We start from the raw sequence: 17,424 nt of genomic DNA on the forward strand, positions 1-17,424 counted from the left end.
ACCAATCCTGTCAACTTGAGGGGAGGGGCTTCTGAGGTTCTGACAAGCAGAAAAAATAAGTGGGTTTAGAGACAGGGACTCGTTGCATATCATTGCTATCCAATGGGAGGGGGGGGGGGGGATCTAAAAAAATCATACTTTTACAGGAAAAGTAAAAAAAAAAAAAACACCTTCTTACCTTCAAATTGAAGATGGTGTAAAAAGATATTATTTCAAGTAATAAACGTTTTATTTTAATTAAATGACCGTTGGATCACTGATATGTAGTGTATGTGAAAACAAATTCAATATTGTTTCAATGTTTTGTTTTGTTTTTTCTAATGCAGAATTCTTAGTCTGGACCATGCTGTTTTACAAATTTCTACTTAATGTCTGATCGAATCCCTGTTTTAGGAATAGACTTTAGGAAACACGGCTCCTTTAAAATCTTATCTTGAGTCACAGAAGTGACGTCTTTTACGGGATATCAGCATATATGTAATTGGACCCCGCCCATACTGTGTTCATGGGCGGGGCTTCCGCACTTTCTTTTCTTCTCTCAGGGCAGTGTTAAAACATGTAAACTGTCAGCGCTGAGGAATAAAGAGAGACATGCGGTACATTACTATAGCGGCTCTTATACTCCACTGTCTATACGACTGGGGTAAGTACGTATTTATATTCTCAAAAGTAGCTACCACAAACAAAACCAGGAACTTCTTAGCTAGTATATCCCCATCTCTCAGCACATAAACTGAACTTTGTTGGGCGATGTTCTTGTTTTTATATATAAAAAAAACACGCTATGTAGGAGTTTTGAGACAGAGTAAAACTTTCAGAACAGAAAAAAACAGAACTGAGGAAAAAGGCCATTCCGTTTTTTATGCAAATAAAGACGGGTAAATGTTTTACAGAGCTCTTCTGCTGACACCCTTAAAATATATATATTTTAAGTCGTTCTTAAACATGTTTAATGTGCTCCCACTTATTATTTACTTTTAAAGGAGGAGTAAAAACAAGGATATTTAGTCAATGCTAATATACTCAGCATTTAAATGAAAGTCAGATTTTCAGATTAATTTATAGAAACTATTTGCAGTGTAAATCACAGTCAGGATATTGGTAAAAAAAAGCAATTAAATATTTCCCCCAAATTGTTCAATCCTAATATAGTATAATATAGTGTGTTTTCACAGGATGACACACACTCACACCTAGGGACACTTTTGAGTCACCAATCCACCTACCAACGTAAGTTTTTGGACCGTGGGAGGAAACTGGAGCACCCGGAGGAAACCCACAAGGACACAGGGAGAACACACCAAACTCTTCACAAACTCTTCACCGTGAGCAGGACTGGAACCCACAACCTCCAGGTCCCTGGAGCTGTGTGACTGCGACACTACCCACTGTTTTGTGTTGTACAAACCTATTTTAAAAGGTTGCTTAAAGAGCTCTGGATGTTTTAATGATGTGCAGAATTATAGAATATATAAAACAGATTTAGGGGTGGCATGGTGGCGCAGTTTCCTCTGGGTGCTCGGGTTTCCTCCCATAGTCCAAAAAAACCACATTGGTAGGTGGATTGGCGGCTCAAAAGTGTCCGTAGGTGTGGGAGAATGTGTGTGTGTGTGTGTGTGTCACTCTGTGAGGGACTGGTGCCCCCTCCAGGGTGTGTTCCCGCCTTGCATCCAGTGATTCCGGGTAGGCTCCAGTCCCACCTCATTACAGATAATGAATGAACGTAGGCCTGTCTTCAGTATCATTCATTTGGCTTATATGTTTATCCATGATGTATATAAAATGACAAGTTTCAGTAGGTTCCAGGAAGTGTATATATTTTTCGAAAAGCTTCATCTCAGATTTTTGTAATTGCAGGATGCTTCACTGAGAGTGTCCACACATTAAGCCACGTGGAGCGATATAATGTAGTGAGACTTCAGAAACTGAGCTCCAGGAGCCGAAGGAGCATCTCTAACCAGGTGGATCACTTATCCTCCCTTAAATAGAGTAATTATAGGGTTTTATAGCAGCTCCTTTTAATGTTACTATTCATTTAACTAATATATATTCAATCAATTGTGTGTTTTCCTCAACCAAATTAATCAGATCTGCCAAATAACAGTGAATTTAATCCATTAGGAGCCATTTGCTGTGAGATCAGACAGCCAAGAAAAGTATCCCGAGGAACTTCAGTATGAGCTGGTTTTTAATGGAACAAATCGCACAATTCATTTAAATAAGAACAGGTACAACTCTTTAAATTGTCTAACACTGTGTGACTCTATATGGCTAGGCTGGTGTTCTACTGTATTCTACTACATTATAGATTATTATACTGTGTTTTAGATGTGTTTCTTACTTTTTAGACACCTGGTTGGACATAATTACACTGAAATATATTATGAAGAGGATGGATCAATTGTAAGCACATCTCTGAATCTTCAGGTGAGATTATATGTTCATATTACTGGCATGCTTTCAAGTGATCTGAATACTTTAATATTATTACTCTGTTAATCACTTTGGTCGACTGAGTTTTAGGGCCCCGGCATTGAAAAAAAAAAATATATATATATGATCCAGAGAATAAAGTCAGAATTCTGAGAAAAATCTCGGAATAATTGAGTAAAAAAGGTCTGTATGATTCCGAGAATACAGTCGACTCTACTACTATAGACGACTAACCACCGTCAGTACAACCCCTGACTGCAATGCATAAGTCTGAGCTGTAATGAGATGGAGCCTCGTGGGCACCCCGGAGTTCCACTCGCTCTGGATCCGTCATTTTCATGATCATTAATTGTATCCTGTGAAACTACATGCCATGGGTTCGTATAGGTGCAGCAAATTATTCTGAGATTATTCTCAGAATTCTGACATTATTCTCAGAATCTTATTATTATTTTTTAATGCCATGGCCCTAAAACTCCGTCGTACTTTGGAACATACACCACCATTCATAATGTTGTATATAATCAGAGATTTCAGTTAAGTTTATAATAAAATAAGCCAGTATGGTGACAGATAAAAATATACAATTATTCTAAATTGTTCATTGATTATATAGAGGTACAACATTTGGTTCACTTTGAAGTTGTGAATGTGAAGCACAATATAAAAATATTCAGTATTAAAAATGTGTAGTTCATATCCATGACAGATAAATACCCATACATATTTACAGTGTGTATTGTATTGGCTACAACTGCTGGTTGGTGTCAAAATATTTGGGATAAATAACTACTATGGAACTAAGTTTGGAGAGAGAGAGCAACTGAGAATGTAGACACAAGAGATAGACCTTAGGGTTTGGCTTTTAAGCACTTAAGAGATTAAGGGATTAAACGCTTAGTTTTACCATTAAGGTCATCATATTTCTGTTTTTCTGTGTGGTATGTTTACAAGATAGCGGTTTTGATAACAATGAGTTCTGTTATGTAGGACCACTGCTATTATCATGGCCACATCGTTGGTGTGGAGGACTCATCCATCAGTGTTGGAGTCTGTGCTGGAATGAGGTATTTTTCTCTTGCCATAAAATATTTTGCTTCTTATTCTTATAGATTGCTGATAGTTGTATTGTAAATCTGTTTTAAACCAAAGTAGTACCTGAGCCACCATACAGATCACATTGTACTAACGACCCCTGAAGTCGTAAGTAAGAACTTGTTGCTGGACATGACAGCAACATTAGCTGTCTCTCTGTGTGCTCTTGGATTCTACAGAGGATTTGTTCGAGCTGAGCAGCAGTTGTACCTGATTGAGCCCTTGAGTGACAGCACCGAAGGAGACCATGCCTTCTATAAGCAAGAAGACCTGAAGATGAATTCAAGAGAGTCATCTTTCACCATTTATGACAATGAACCAAGAGTGGCAGGCCTTTTCAAACACAGTAGCTTGGTAAAAATTTCCACATTCCTCCATTAGCGGAATTGACCTGTCTGTGCTCTGCCCACAGATTGGAACTACGTTTGACTAACGTTAGGTTGGACAAGCTTTTTAGCACACGACTCACTTAAAATGTACTTTTAGAATGAGTTACTGATTTCAGATTATTTTTAATTTATTTTGTATTTATCTTTAAGGTCATACTGTAGACTGCGATCCTTTTCTTGTATCTTGTAGTTGATTTTTTTTGGGATATATATATATATATATTTGGTACCAGTATAAGACTATACTTATAAAGGTTCATAAATAATTTTAAGTTGTTTAAGTTGTTAATGCATTTAAAGTCATTAATAACTATTTATAGCACCTAAATAGAAAGGGCAACAGTGACGTTTTTTGCCAAATGGTGACCCCACATCATTCTACATTGTTAAACCTCAGATTTTGCATAATACTGACCTTACTTTGTCTTCTCCATCAGTCAACATTCAGCCTCTCAGCTTCAGAACATGTTTAAGTAGAGTTTTTAATTATTTAACCACCGACAGTGTCTTTTTTTATACATTAATGATAATGTGGGGGTTTCCTTAACTTGTGAAATGACTAAATTTACATACTTTTTAAGTTTTTAGCTTATTCTTTAGTTACCTGATACATTCAGTATTAGGCAAAAAGAGGTCACTGTTGCCCTGTATTTCTCTGTGTTACAAATGGTTATCAATGACTTTTAAGGTGTTGACAAAATAATTAAAAGCCGTTTAATAAACAGGTTTTTAAGCCAGTTAAAACCCTTTATAAATGTAGTCATATTTTAAGGCATTTATAAGTGAAGCATGAAAGGTCACTTGCATCAGCTGTTTGAATAATTTGGAGCAAGCAGGTGAAGAATGAATGAAAAACGAAAAAATTTCCTCATCTTTTTTAGAAGAGCAAGTCTGCGTTTAACACGCCGAGATACGTGGAACTTTTTCTTGTGGTGGACAATGCTGAGGTAAGGACATTTGAATATTTGAATGTGATTATTTTGAAATCCAAAAAAGGCTTTAATTTTCTCTATTGTTATGTCAAATCAACAAGACGTGAATTAAAATATTCTTTGTGTTTCTCGTTTGCAGTTCCAATATTTTGGCTCAAATATTGAAGCTGTCAGAAAAAAGATGCTGCAGGTTATAAATCATGTTGATAAGGTATCATTACCCTTCTGCCTGTGAATGGAGTGTAATAAACAGCTACAGATAATAGTACAAAAACTGGTGTATGAATATTGATGAATGATTTTTCTTCAGCTGTATCGTCCACATAATATCCGTGTGATGCTGGTGGGTTTGGAGGTGTGGAGCGTTGAGAACCAGATTCAGGTCAGTGTGAGTTCTGACGACACTCTCACTAGATTCATTCAGTGGCGTCGTAACAACCTGCTAAAACGAGTCAAGCACGACAATGCACAGTTTGTAACGTGAGTATTACACATACTGGTTCATATCATAGTAATGACTGTGTAAGAATACAGCTCTATAGTTTTCTCTTTGTTTTTTTTTTTCTATTTAGTGGTATTGATTTTTTGGGCGAAACTGTGGGGCTAGCGAACAAATTTGCAATGTGTGCTGTTGGCTCTGGGGGCGTTAATCAGGTATTTACCTCACACCAGTTGAACAAGTGCAAAGTATGGTCAAATATAACACTTTGTAGACTTTCTAAGTTAAAAAAACAGAACACGTACTATACAGAAAACTTTCTGCACATTATAATGCACAATCATGTTTATTAGCTGAATTTTAATATAAAACATAAGACTAAAGTGTGTTGTGTGAATAAAATAAAGACAAAGCATTAAAGGAACACTATCTAATATTTTCAACTTAAAATTACACCTTCAAAATCCTTGAGATACTGAGCTGTAGTAGGGAGAGTAGAGCCTCTGCTACTCTGGGCTCAGCACTGCAGAAACCACGCTATGTAACTTTTGGAGGAGGGTAGAAAACCACACCCCTCCCTTCCCCTCTTCACTAATTTCAGTACAGTGCTGTAGACATGAATTACACTAAGAGAAGACTCAAGATCCATGTTGTTATAATATGTTTTAATCACACATGGTTATAACGATGTATGCATTTGAATCAAGTTAGGTTAACTTTTATTCAAGGTGAAAGATGTGAAATTTAATGTAAGGCATAAAAATCTTATGCTGGTTCTTTTACTCCTTAGGATCATAACAGCAACCCTCTAGGTTTGGCTGCAACTATTGCACATGAGATGGGCCACAACATGGGCATGTCCCACGATGCATCACACTGCATCTGCGGACAGTTTGACACCAACTGCATCATGACTGAACGCGTGGGGTGAGATTATCTTTTACAGAAGAGAGAAACAATACCTTACCCTTTAATATCTTAATTCTAATTTAACATAGATTGAATAGAATTGTTGAATTTTTGTACCCTGTTAAGACCCCAAAAAAACTAAGGTTCCCAGTTTGAGAACGGCTGTCCAATCCAGTGTGAGTCAATACTGACGTTTGTCTTTTTCCGTCTAAACCCAGCACTTCAAAGTTTCCGCAGCTCTTCAGTGACTGCAGTCTGGATGAGCTGAGCGTGTTTCTGCAGAACGCTAACCCGAGCTGCCTGCTTAATCGCCCCCACTCAGACAAGCTGTACGGGGGTCCCGTCTGTGGCAATGCTTTCCTGGACCCTGGAGAGGAGTGTGACTGTGGAAGTGTTGAGGTGGGCACAGACAAGTCATCATTTCCACCAAACTTCCTCTTAACACACCTGTTTCCATATTAATCAGCATGTTTCTGCTGCCCACTCAGTGGATGCAGTGCAGTCTATTAAAACAGTGTGTTGTTAGTGTGAGTAATGCATTTGTTTGAAGAACTCATCTGTTTTACTTATGATGACTCGCCTTGTGTAACGTGTCCTGTTCCTTTTCCAGGAGTGTGAGAACCCCTGCTGTGATGCCAAAACCTGCACCTTTACGGAAGGTTCTCAGTGTGCCGAGGGAGAGTGCTGTGAGAAGTGCCAGGTACATGTTTCACAGGGGGCAGAGTACCACGTTTTCTTTTTTGATCCTGGAATCAATATTTAAACCTTGAAGATCGCTAAATATTGGCTTATTTTCTAAGCTATAGAATAAGTGGAAGACCTTCACTGAAAAGCAGTTCATCCTGCTCCAACTGCACAAACACTAGACATATGAAGAAACACTCAGCTATGTCTTTCAAGATAGATCAGATAAAATTCACTGTTTTCTACTATCATATTGTCAATATCCAAAGGAAAATATGTATCTCCGTTTTTTTGTCAAATCATATGAACACGGTATCCGTCCTGCACATTTTGTGAAAATTTCATGATGAATTTGGCCAATAGAAAAATTCCAAGATGACTAGGAATAAAATCTTTTTACATAGACTGCCACTGAAAGTTGGAAGAATGTTTTTCCTTCTCATATAAATGTACTATGAAAGCCCTGAAGGTCCAGTTGAATAAAAAAGTTAATGTATGTTCACTAGAAGGAAACATATTGTGGATGGAAAACAAATTATAATGCTTTTGTTGGCTAAAATTGTACTAAAAGTGATGCTAGAAATAATTTTTCAACTGTTTTTGGGGTGTATAAAAAGGGCAGGAAAAAAAATAATGTGGAACTTAGTCTCAGGAACATACATAAAACTTTTTATTCACCTTCAGGGTATCCGTAATGTGCTATTTTGGAGATTCAAGTAAAATCATATATCGATATCTTCTCTAAATTACATTCAATACATGTGCTTCATCAAAAGATGAGGAATCTAGGTATTTCATACAAAGCATAGAGTAGTAGCAGCATGGGCACTTATAGCTGCTTCACATGAATTACTGCGTAAAATACAGAGAATATATTAATATTAATTGTGCTGATTTGCGAGTAAAAATATGCTGATTCCAGTCTGATAACTAAACTCTAGTGTTGTTAGCATTACCAAAACAGTTAAGTGTGTATGTACACTCATGCACTTGCCTAGTCAGGAATAGCCTTCACGGATTCTGCAGTGAAATATATGTGTGGCAAGAGTGTTTAAATAAAAATGGAATGAAAATACAGTTTCTTCAGTGCTTTAAGTGCCAATAGTAAGCCACAGTCTCTCACAGTGGGTATTGAGTCAGTCCTGTGGAAGGAAATGATATATTTCTATTTGAAGGACACGTCCTCTGTGGGAGGGAGGGAGGGGTCGCTGGATGTGTTCTGGGACACTGAACAAAGCCAACCATTTAATCTGGAACTGTTTGTGAAGAGTCTGTTATTTACAACATGGTCGAGTTTTGCCATTGTTGATTTCTACAATGTAACTGGTGTTGCATTTTCAAACGGTAACAAGGAAATTGTGTCATCTTGCTGTCAGGGAAGCAACAATAGGGCTGGTACTAAATGCGGATGGTGATAACAACCACATCTACCTGACCATTAATTCACTAGAATTATATTATTTGTCGTTTAGTTTCAAAACAGGAAACGGTGAGTCATACTGAAATCTATGAGGAGATTATTTGAATTCAAAATGTATGAATAAATTAATATATTAGTGATAATATATAATAGGAAAGACTTGATTTAAAATACACCTATTAATGTAATTTTATAATCTCTTTCAGAATAAAATTTGCCTGTAAAAGACTTGATGTCTGAATGAAATATACCTTTGTAGTACACAACTCACACATAATAAACAAATAACAAATAAACACATAATGTATAATTAGTGACTTAAAAATCAACCGCAGTCAGTTACCAAGCATAAGTCCCACCACCACTTATTTTATGATGGTAGAATGCCATATTACTAGTTTAGTTCACTGACAAATTGTTTGCACAAAGTATGGTAAAGGATAGACTTTTAAATACCAATACACTCTTCGCAACATGATTATTTTTTAACAAATATTATTACATTGAAATGTACACATTTAAAGTAACACTAGGTAGTATTTTTACTTTTAAGTTACAGCTTCAAATGCATTTGGATGTTTCACTAACCTGTAATAGGGAGAATATAGCCTCTGTTGTTGTTACTCTGAGCTCAGCATGGTGGAAACAGCACTGTGTAACTTCTGTAGCAGGGTTGGAAACCACCCTTGAATTCAGGACAGTGCTTTAAAAGGATATTAAAACCTGCAATTGTAGTGGGAGCCCAGGAGCAAAACTACCCATTTCTGAGTCGGTTTCTTTAGAACTGAAAATGATATATTTGCATTGTAACCATGTAATTACACAGAAATGTTATAAAATCTGTGGAATTGTTCCTTCAGAAATCTGTTAATTGCATTGTAGTGCTATGCTATATGTACTATATGTATATATATGTTACTGACTTTACTCTCAAAACCCTTTTTATTTTTTATTCTTTCCAGATAAAACCAGCTGGAAGTGTGTGCAGGGTGTCTGCTAGTGAATGTGATCTCCCTGAGTACTGTACAGGGCTGACAGAGAAGTGTCCAGAAGAGAGTTTTGAAATGAACGGAATTCCCTGCAGGTCTGGTGACAGCTACTGCTATAACGGCCAATGCCCAACTCAACTCCAGCACTGCCAGAGGCTGTGGGGTGAAGGTAACTTGCAGAACAGAACATTATTCGCTCACCCTATCTGCAGTAACTTGCTGTGGAGAGTAGATATGAATTATACTCAGCTTTATCTCCGTCATGTTTTTGCAGAGCAGTGTTCTTTTTCCTATGGTGTTCAATGCAGGAGAAGTGTTTTGCAAGCTGTTTTTGAGTGCTGAGTGCTTCTCTTTTTTATACACCCTGTTTTGTGCCTTGTTTTTGTGCTGGTGATGCTCAAGGCATCCAGAATAGAAATGTTATCAAGTAGGTCCTATCATTAACTTTTTTGCATTTCTGAGCAAACTTTATGATAAATAAAACCATAAATATATATGCCAGTGTAAATCACTATTCAGAAAGGATTATTATTCTGTAGTGTGATGCAATTCTGAGGCTATATCAGCAAGAAATAATTGAATGGGACATGCACAGAATAGCCATTACGTCTACACTCACTGTCAATTCTCTTAGCTCCACTGACCACTGGAACACATCGTAGTTCTATGATTACACACTGTTGTCTATCAGTTGTTCTGCATTCACCTTGCTCTTTAATGGTCAGGACCCCTACAGGTAGATCATTCTCAGGGCTGTGGTAACACTGGTGGTGGTTTATTAGTGTGTGTTTAGCTTGTACATGTGGATCAGACACAGCATCGCTACTAGAGTTGTGTCACTGCTGGACTGAGAATAGTCCACCAACCAGATATATCCAACCAACAGCCTCCTGTGGAGGACTTGAGGATGACAGACACAAACTGCAGAAACAAAACATTTTAGCAGGACTGCTGTGTCTGATCCAATTTTACAATGCAACACACACTAATTCGCGACGTACTAATGACATATAACTCATGCAAATATGACCAAACATGAAGTAAAATTTTAAAACGGTTCATTTTGATTTTAGACTTTTAAATCACCTTCTCTTGCTTAGCGATAGTGCATTTTCAAACAGACCAGTATTGCTTTATTGATTCAACAGTGTGTGAGTGTTTGGGAACTTCTACGCTTTTTATTAAAATGGGAACCTGTTATTTTTGTTTTCACAGATGCCAAGGTAGCTTCAGATACCTGCTTTTACCAAAATACCTTAGGGAGAAATGATTCCCATTGTGGAAGAACCAAAAATGGCTACATGCCTTGTAAAACCGAGTAAGTATAATAAGATAAATTTTAAATACATTTTTGAATGGTGATTGTGAACATTTCAGCAGAATATTCCATGTACTCCAGTTGGAAGTTGTACTTCTTTGTATGATGTTTTTATCATATTTTAACATCATACTTACATAAAATTATACTGCATCGTAAATTGCAGTATGTTTAAATGTCAAGTTATTAAGTTTAGTTTGCCTCATGAGATCAATTTAAGTAAATGCAGTTTAAAATCCACTTGTAGAACAGTGCATCACATTGAATAATAAACAACAAATCTGTTGAATCTATTCTGAGTGATGTGAATAATATTTTTCAGGGATAGGCACTGTGGAAGTATATACTGCACTGGAGGAAACATACGCCCAATCAATGGCCTGAAAACCACCATCTACCTAAAAAACGGTGAAAGCTGCAACATTGTAGTGGAGCGATCTGAGGAAGATAACCTGAGCATGGTGCCCACTGGAGCGAAATGTGGACTGAACAAAGTAAGAAATCCAGAATATTGTGTTTAGTGTGTAATACAGCTATTTATGGCTCTACAATATAAATATGGTTACCTCTTTATCTGGATACCACAGGTGTGCTTTGATTACAAGTGCCAAGATGTCAAAGTTTATGGTGTTATTGAAGACTGCTCAACAAAATGCAACGGACGCGGGGTGAGACTCTTAATATAATAAAGCACTTTGGTAACTAGGCATGGAACCATAGTATTACCAATAGTATTTGACAATATACCAATGGCACTTATGGATACTGGAAAATATTTTAGGTACATGGATGAAATAATGACACCAAAAGTAAGAATACCTTCCTAAAAACTTGAGCAAAAGTACAATAGTCGCATCGGTGAAGTTCTGTAATTACAGACTGTTCTCATTCGCCCATCTGTTGTTATGTTGTAAGCTCCCTTTCACCCTCACCCTGTTCTTCAGTGGTCAGGGTCTCCACAATTGTGTTGCTGCACAGCTTGTGTTAGACATTTTCTAGTCTTTTATGAGCGGCAAGCGGATGCTGTTGGCTTGACATTTATGGTTGATGGACTTTTCCAATCATACAAGAGCAACACACACTAACACCGCCACATCAGTGTCCCTGCTGTGCTGAGAATTATCCACCAGCACAATCATATCTGCTCTCTGGTTTCCCTGTGGGGGTCCTGACCACTGAAGGACAGGGTAAAAGGGGGCAAACAAATTATGCAGGGAAACACTTACAGGCTGTAATTGTAAACTACAACGTACATCTGTATAGTAAGTGGAGCTGATAAAATTGACAGTGAGTGTTTGACTTTCTTCCTTGCTCGACATGTTGCCATCCCTAGTGATAAAAAACAGAATAAGTGCTGCAATATTACAAGCCTAACCCATTTTCTGTATGTGCTCGCAGATTTGCAATCACAAAAAGCAGTGCCACTGTGACCCTGGATGGGCTCCACCACACTGTGATATCAAATATGCTGATCTGCCTTCTGGTAATCTGACTCACTGTTCATCTAGAGTTCGTGTACTTTGGCATGTTCTTTAAACACAGTCCAGTGGATTTTTTTTTTTAGCTAAAATGCTTTTTTTTCACAGGAAATGGGACAATCATTGCTGCTTCAGTAGTGGTTATAGTCCTGCTGTTTTTTGCAGCATTTGCAAGTTGGATTTACTGTAAAAAGACCAAGAACAATATCTCCACTCCTAAAATGTGAGTTCAGCTGATCATTTTGGTTTCAGTGTCTATCACGAGGGTTATATTGTTGGCCGTCAAGGTCAGAGTGGCATTAAACAGATGCTTGTTTGTTTGATTTCTGGTTTCTAGTAAGACCCAATCTGGTGGTGGGCAGTTAAATCCTCTGTTTGAGAAGCCTCGAGCAAATGGAAGCTGTTCGAAGGATCGTCCTCAGATCAGCGAGCCTACTTTCGTTGAGTCGACTGCAACCCGTTCCTGCAGCCCCTTAACAGTTCGAGTCGTCCCCACACGCCCACCCCCACAGGTGAAAAGCTAAATTAAAGCATGTTATGTTTTATGATTTATTTTTTATATGATTCATAAATTCAGTAAATAAAGAGTTTTTGTGCATTACAATGTTTAGTAATGGATGTTCACTTATTAGAATACTGTTAGTATTTCATTATGTTTTATTAATCAATAATTGCAATAATATTTAAATATCAAATTTTTTGGTTGAGTGTACAATAAAACTATATGTTTTCTGAATAACACAGGTTAGAATAATTGGTGGACATTCAAACCAACGTTGTGTCTCTAGACCCTTTCACTTATGAACTCTGGAGTATCAGGTCCAGAGTTCTCCCGGAGTTGTCCTTTCACATGTGTAGCTCACAGATTCAGACTGTGTCAGATAAAGAAATGTGCTGCATGCTTTAGGCATGGGGCAGCGCCAAGGCAATCAGTGAATTCCCCAGGACATAAGCGGCTGTGTTTATACATGTACTGACTCAGACATTACCCAGCGCTTTTACTAGGGCACACAAACAGCTCCTCCGAGTAAATTTCCAAAACATTTCTAGGTTCCCTGCATGTATGAAAAAGACATGTGTCACACAAAACAAGAGACATTTGTGTTTTACTTAACTGGTGTTAGACTGTGATCATATTCCTTTTTGCAGCCTCCTAAAAAAGTCGAACCACAGCCACAGTCTATTTCTTCTCCCACACTGATGAAGCCTGTACCCCCAGCCAAGCCTTGTCATCCCACTGAAGTAAAACAGGTGCTACATATCAGTATTTAACATCCACATTTATATATACTGTGTGCTTTTCAGATTTAAACTAAGATTGAAGGATCGAAGTTAGGAGTAAGAAAATATTTTGTTTTGTCATAATTGGGCTTTTCTGAATATTATTTGTCTTGTTTAATTGCGGCACAGTACGGGAATTATTAAATAATAAAAAAGATATTGTTATTAATATTTTTGAGGGAAAAGCTTTTGACTGTATAGTCACTATAAATACTTATTATTGTTCTGCAAAACTGCAGGTGAACCGACCACTTCATCCACCCATTCCTCCAGTGAAGCCAGCTGTTGCAGAATCATGGAGGAAGCAACAGGTCAGACCTTCTAATTTACAGTACATTCCAGTCTGGTGATGAAATACTGAGAATACAGAATTAATTTACATTTTAGAAGAAGGCAAATTATGAAGTTCTCTACTGCATGCTGTTGTTATTTTCCATGTTGTTAACTTCCATTTGAATATTCTTGAACTGCAAGATTTAGTTTGTGTTTTAAAGTAACACTGGGTAGTATTTTACCTTAAAATTACAGCTCATTTCAAAATTCAAATAGAGCCTCTGTCATTGCTAGTCCACACTACGTAACCTTGGGAGGAAGTATATAATCCAGGGTTCCCGTATGCTCTTCATTTTAATTACTATTCATGATCTGTGTTTCTCAACTGGAGAGTACAGCAACCAACTTGAATTTATCATTTTATTTCTGTACTGTATTAAACCCTAGCACAAATCTACAGTAGGTAATGTGGCTTGAAATATACAGTGCGAATGGCATAACATCTAGACTTCCACAGACAAATGCCCTTGTACATGTTAAGTGTAACAAGGGTGAGTTTTTGAAGACTTAGCTCAGAAAACTCTCAAATAAAACAGACTTCAGTGATATCATGGATCTTAAATACTACATTTCTTCAGAATAATTCTCATGTACTTCAACTTTATTTACTCCTGTGTAAATAAAATCCACATTCAGAAGAAAGCCAGGGCTTAAATGCAATAGTTGAAGTGAAAAATGTATCTGTGCTTTGCAGACTGTGGGAGATGAAGTGAAAATTGCACTGAGGCCTCCCACCATGCCAAGAAGATGACTCGAGGAGGAATCATCGTGTAAATCAGCAAGTAGACTTCTGAGGCTCAGCATGAGTAATGACAGCACGGGAATGTATCTTTGATGACACAGAAGAAGGGTCTATGAGCTTGTCCTCCAATTCAGAGGGCTGAATTATGCTGAAATATTCTTGAAATATGGTTTTGTTAGACTCAGTTACACTTGAATTCTTATATATTATAAATACAAAAAGCCGCAGACAATTTTTACTGTCACCTCCCTTTTTTCTTTTCATGTTATCACAGTGAACGAAAATTTGTATTATGTTCATTAAGGTGCAGTCAACACAGTCCTGTATCAGTATTTCAGTTTCTGGCGTTCATATAGATGAACAAACAGAACGTTATGGCAGTGTTAACTGGGTAATAATAATGCAATTATAATATATACCCAATCAAATGACATGATATATATATATATATATATATATATATATATATATATATATATATATATATATATATATATATATATATATAAATCAACAACATGATGTTATTGGTTAATGTTATTTTTCCTGCCCTGTAGTGCACAATTTTGCTTTTGAAACTGAGAAGTTGTTTTATAAACTCACAAAATTTCCACACAAATTTAAATGTTTAAATTAGACCAGGGACATTTTTAAAAAGAAGCTAAAATTTCAAGTTGACTTCACCAGCTACATGTTCCTGCAACCACTGTACAGAAATAAGCGTCTTTTTTGGTACATTCTTACTAAATTTGTTCTGATTGCTGCTTTGGACCACAGCGCCCTCAGGCTGTTACAAAAGTACTGTCTGTACATTCAGGGAACACTTTAAAGACCAAGCCTGCACTTCTGTGTTTTTGAGTATCCATACTCAGGTGGAAAAATATTTATAGTCTTTGTGCACTTTACACCTTTGTATTTTTTAATATTCTGTGTTTATTTCATATTAGCATTAAACTTCTTTCTCTTCCTCTTTGTGTTCAATTTCTTTGCATGTTGTTGCTGTTTGATTGGATCACACCAATGACGTCTGTGCTTTAGCCTTTGATTGAGTGCCACACACCTCAGTTCCTGTGATAATAGATGTTAGATGTTGTGAGAAGCTCTACTGCATTTACAGTTTACTAAGTAGTTAGTAAGTTATTTTGAGTTTCAACTATTGTACTTTTGCTCACGTTTTTAGGAAGGTATTCTTACTTTTGGTGTCATTATTTCATCCATGTACTTAAACTTGAGTGGGAATAGGACGCTACACATCTCTAGTATTAATTAAATCTACTGAAGTGCACTGCACTTTATTAATGATAGAGAAGTAGGGTTCATGAAATTTAATCGCACTGAGCAGCATGACTAATACATGACTAGTGAACCTGCGTCATGTACAGGTATTTTTTTCTCCCCGAATCAGCTTTTGCAGCTTCTAATTAAAGCACTCATTCTGTAGATGCTATCGTAACATTAGCATGTACTCTAAGCCATTAGTCATATTACTTAGCGCATCTTAGCTCTACAGAAGTTTGCTGTTAAAGTGCAGTTCTTGTAATCAAGTATAATCATCGCATTACATTAAATATCCATTAGGGTCCTGCACTTTTCCTAAGAGAAAAAAACAACTAAAAAATTAAGCCATTAACTAAGATGGTGGAGGAGGGGCGGAGCACAGAAAAAACACAGCCTTTGTTCCTATGTTGGTCAACTAGGGCGGCACGGTGGCGCAGCAGGTAGTGTCGCAGTCACACAGCTCCAGGGGCCTGGAGGTTGTGGGTTCGATTCCCGCTCCGGGTCACTGTCTGTGAGGAGTTGGTGTGTTCTCCCCGTGTCCGCGTGGGTTTCCTCCAGGTGCTCCGGTTTCCTCCCACAGTCCAAAAATACACATTGGCGACTCGAAAGTGTCCGTAGGTGTGAGTGTGTGTGTCTGTGTTGCCCTGTGAAGGACTGGCGTCCCCTCCAGGGTGTATTCCCGCCTTGCGCCCAATGATTCCAGGTAGGCTCTGGACCCCCCGTGACCCTAAATTGGATAAGCGGTTACATGACAGGTGATGGATGGATGTTGGTCAACTATCATGGTTCTGCTGTGTGACCAGAAACAGCAGAGGCAGACCAGCATTAAGCAGAATAGAGCAGACCTGCATGAAATTTAGGATGTGACGCAGCAGGCCACTGTAGGAAGGTATGGACTTAGTCAGTATAAAAAAAACTATGGTATGAGATTAAATATGGATACTGTGGATGTACATTGAAAGCTACTTGATAACTAACAGCAGCTCCTCTTGCACGGGACACACTGGATAGAGCACCAGTAAATACAGGGCTTCATACATTCACACGTTTACACCTGTGGACACTTTCTGAGTAGCCAATCCACCTACCAGTGTGTTTTTTTGGGCTGTAGGAGGAAACTGGAACACATGCTGGAAACCCTTGCACACACTGGGAGAATACACTAAACCCAAGGTAGGGGTTTGACAATCCCAGACCCCATGGAAAACACCTCATCTCAACTATGAAACTTGGTGGTGGTAGTAGCATGGACTGGGTCTGTTTGTCACTAGACTAGGAAAGCATGCTATTACAGATGGAATCATTAAGCCTAGATGTATCAACAATTTCTATTTGTTGACAATGCCCTTGATTAAGTGATGATGAAATAACCATTAAAATACCCACATTGAACAATCGTCGATGATTAGGACTTTATTGCAATATTTCTAAATGATCACCCTGGAACTCTCTCACATTTCACATTTTAGTGTTTCCCACCTCTAACATTTCTAATACGGCTTAGTTAATAAGCAAGCCCTGTGATCTGAATCATAAAGCATGGACACAGTGGAATGGCAGTAAGGAATGAAGATATATTGCTGTACAGATGACCTGTTACAAAGAAACAAAACCATTATTTCATCAGAAATACATTATGCAACACAACTTCCCCCCAGAGAATTTCCTTAGAGAATGAGAGATGCAAGTCATAAAAGGGAGGGG

The 17,424-nt window shown here is 37.7% G+C and overlaps 1 protein-coding gene across 2 annotated transcripts; it reads left to right on the top strand.

Annotated features, from left to right (window-relative positions):
- Positions 1-508: 508 nt before the first annotated feature.
- On the top strand, positions 509-14,870 carry adam8b (ADAM metallopeptidase domain 8b). 2 transcript variants are annotated; one of them, XM_066665600.1, is made up of 23 exons: positions 509-643; positions 1,858-1,961; positions 2,122-2,228; positions 2,349-2,427; positions 3,424-3,500; positions 3,708-3,882; positions 4,799-4,864; positions 4,989-5,060; positions 5,160-5,329; positions 5,422-5,503; positions 6,079-6,215; positions 6,416-6,596; positions 6,808-6,897; positions 9,264-9,459; positions 10,506-10,608; positions 10,931-11,102; positions 11,196-11,276; positions 12,007-12,091; positions 12,195-12,309; positions 12,424-12,598; positions 13,236-13,337; positions 13,607-13,678; positions 14,395-14,870. In XM_066665600.1, exons 1-23 carry the CDS (start codon positions 592-594, stop codon positions 14,449-14,451), a joined length of 2,550 nt encoding a protein of 849 aa, XP_066521697.1. In that variant the 5' UTR covers positions 509-591; the 3' UTR covers positions 14,452-14,870. The 2 variants fall into 2 exon arrangements, with proteins under 2 accessions (XP_066521697.1, XP_066521698.1); XM_066665601.1 differs by lacking the exon at positions 509-643 and adding an exon at positions 1,591-1,723.
- Positions 14,871-17,424: the final 2,554 nt, after the last annotated feature.

The sequence above is a fragment of the Hoplias malabaricus genome, chromosome 3 (assembly GCF_029633855.1).
Source record: "Hoplias malabaricus isolate fHopMal1 chromosome 3, fHopMal1.hap1, whole genome shotgun sequence".
Taxonomy (NCBI): domain Eukaryota; kingdom Metazoa; phylum Chordata; class Actinopteri; order Characiformes; family Erythrinidae; genus Hoplias; species Hoplias malabaricus.

Coding starts and splice junctions, on each gene's coding strand:
- adam8b (XM_066665600.1), top strand. CDS start 592: ATGCGGTACATTACTATAGCGGCTCTTATACTCCACTGTCTATACGAC. Junction 2,428..3,423: donor GCACATCTCTGAATCTTCAG/GTGAGATTATAT, acceptor TCTGTTATGTAG/GACCACTGCTATTATCATGG. Junction 11,103..11,195: donor CGAAATGTGGACTGAACAAA/GTAAGAAATCCA, acceptor TGGATACCACAG/GTGTGCTTTGATTACAAGTG.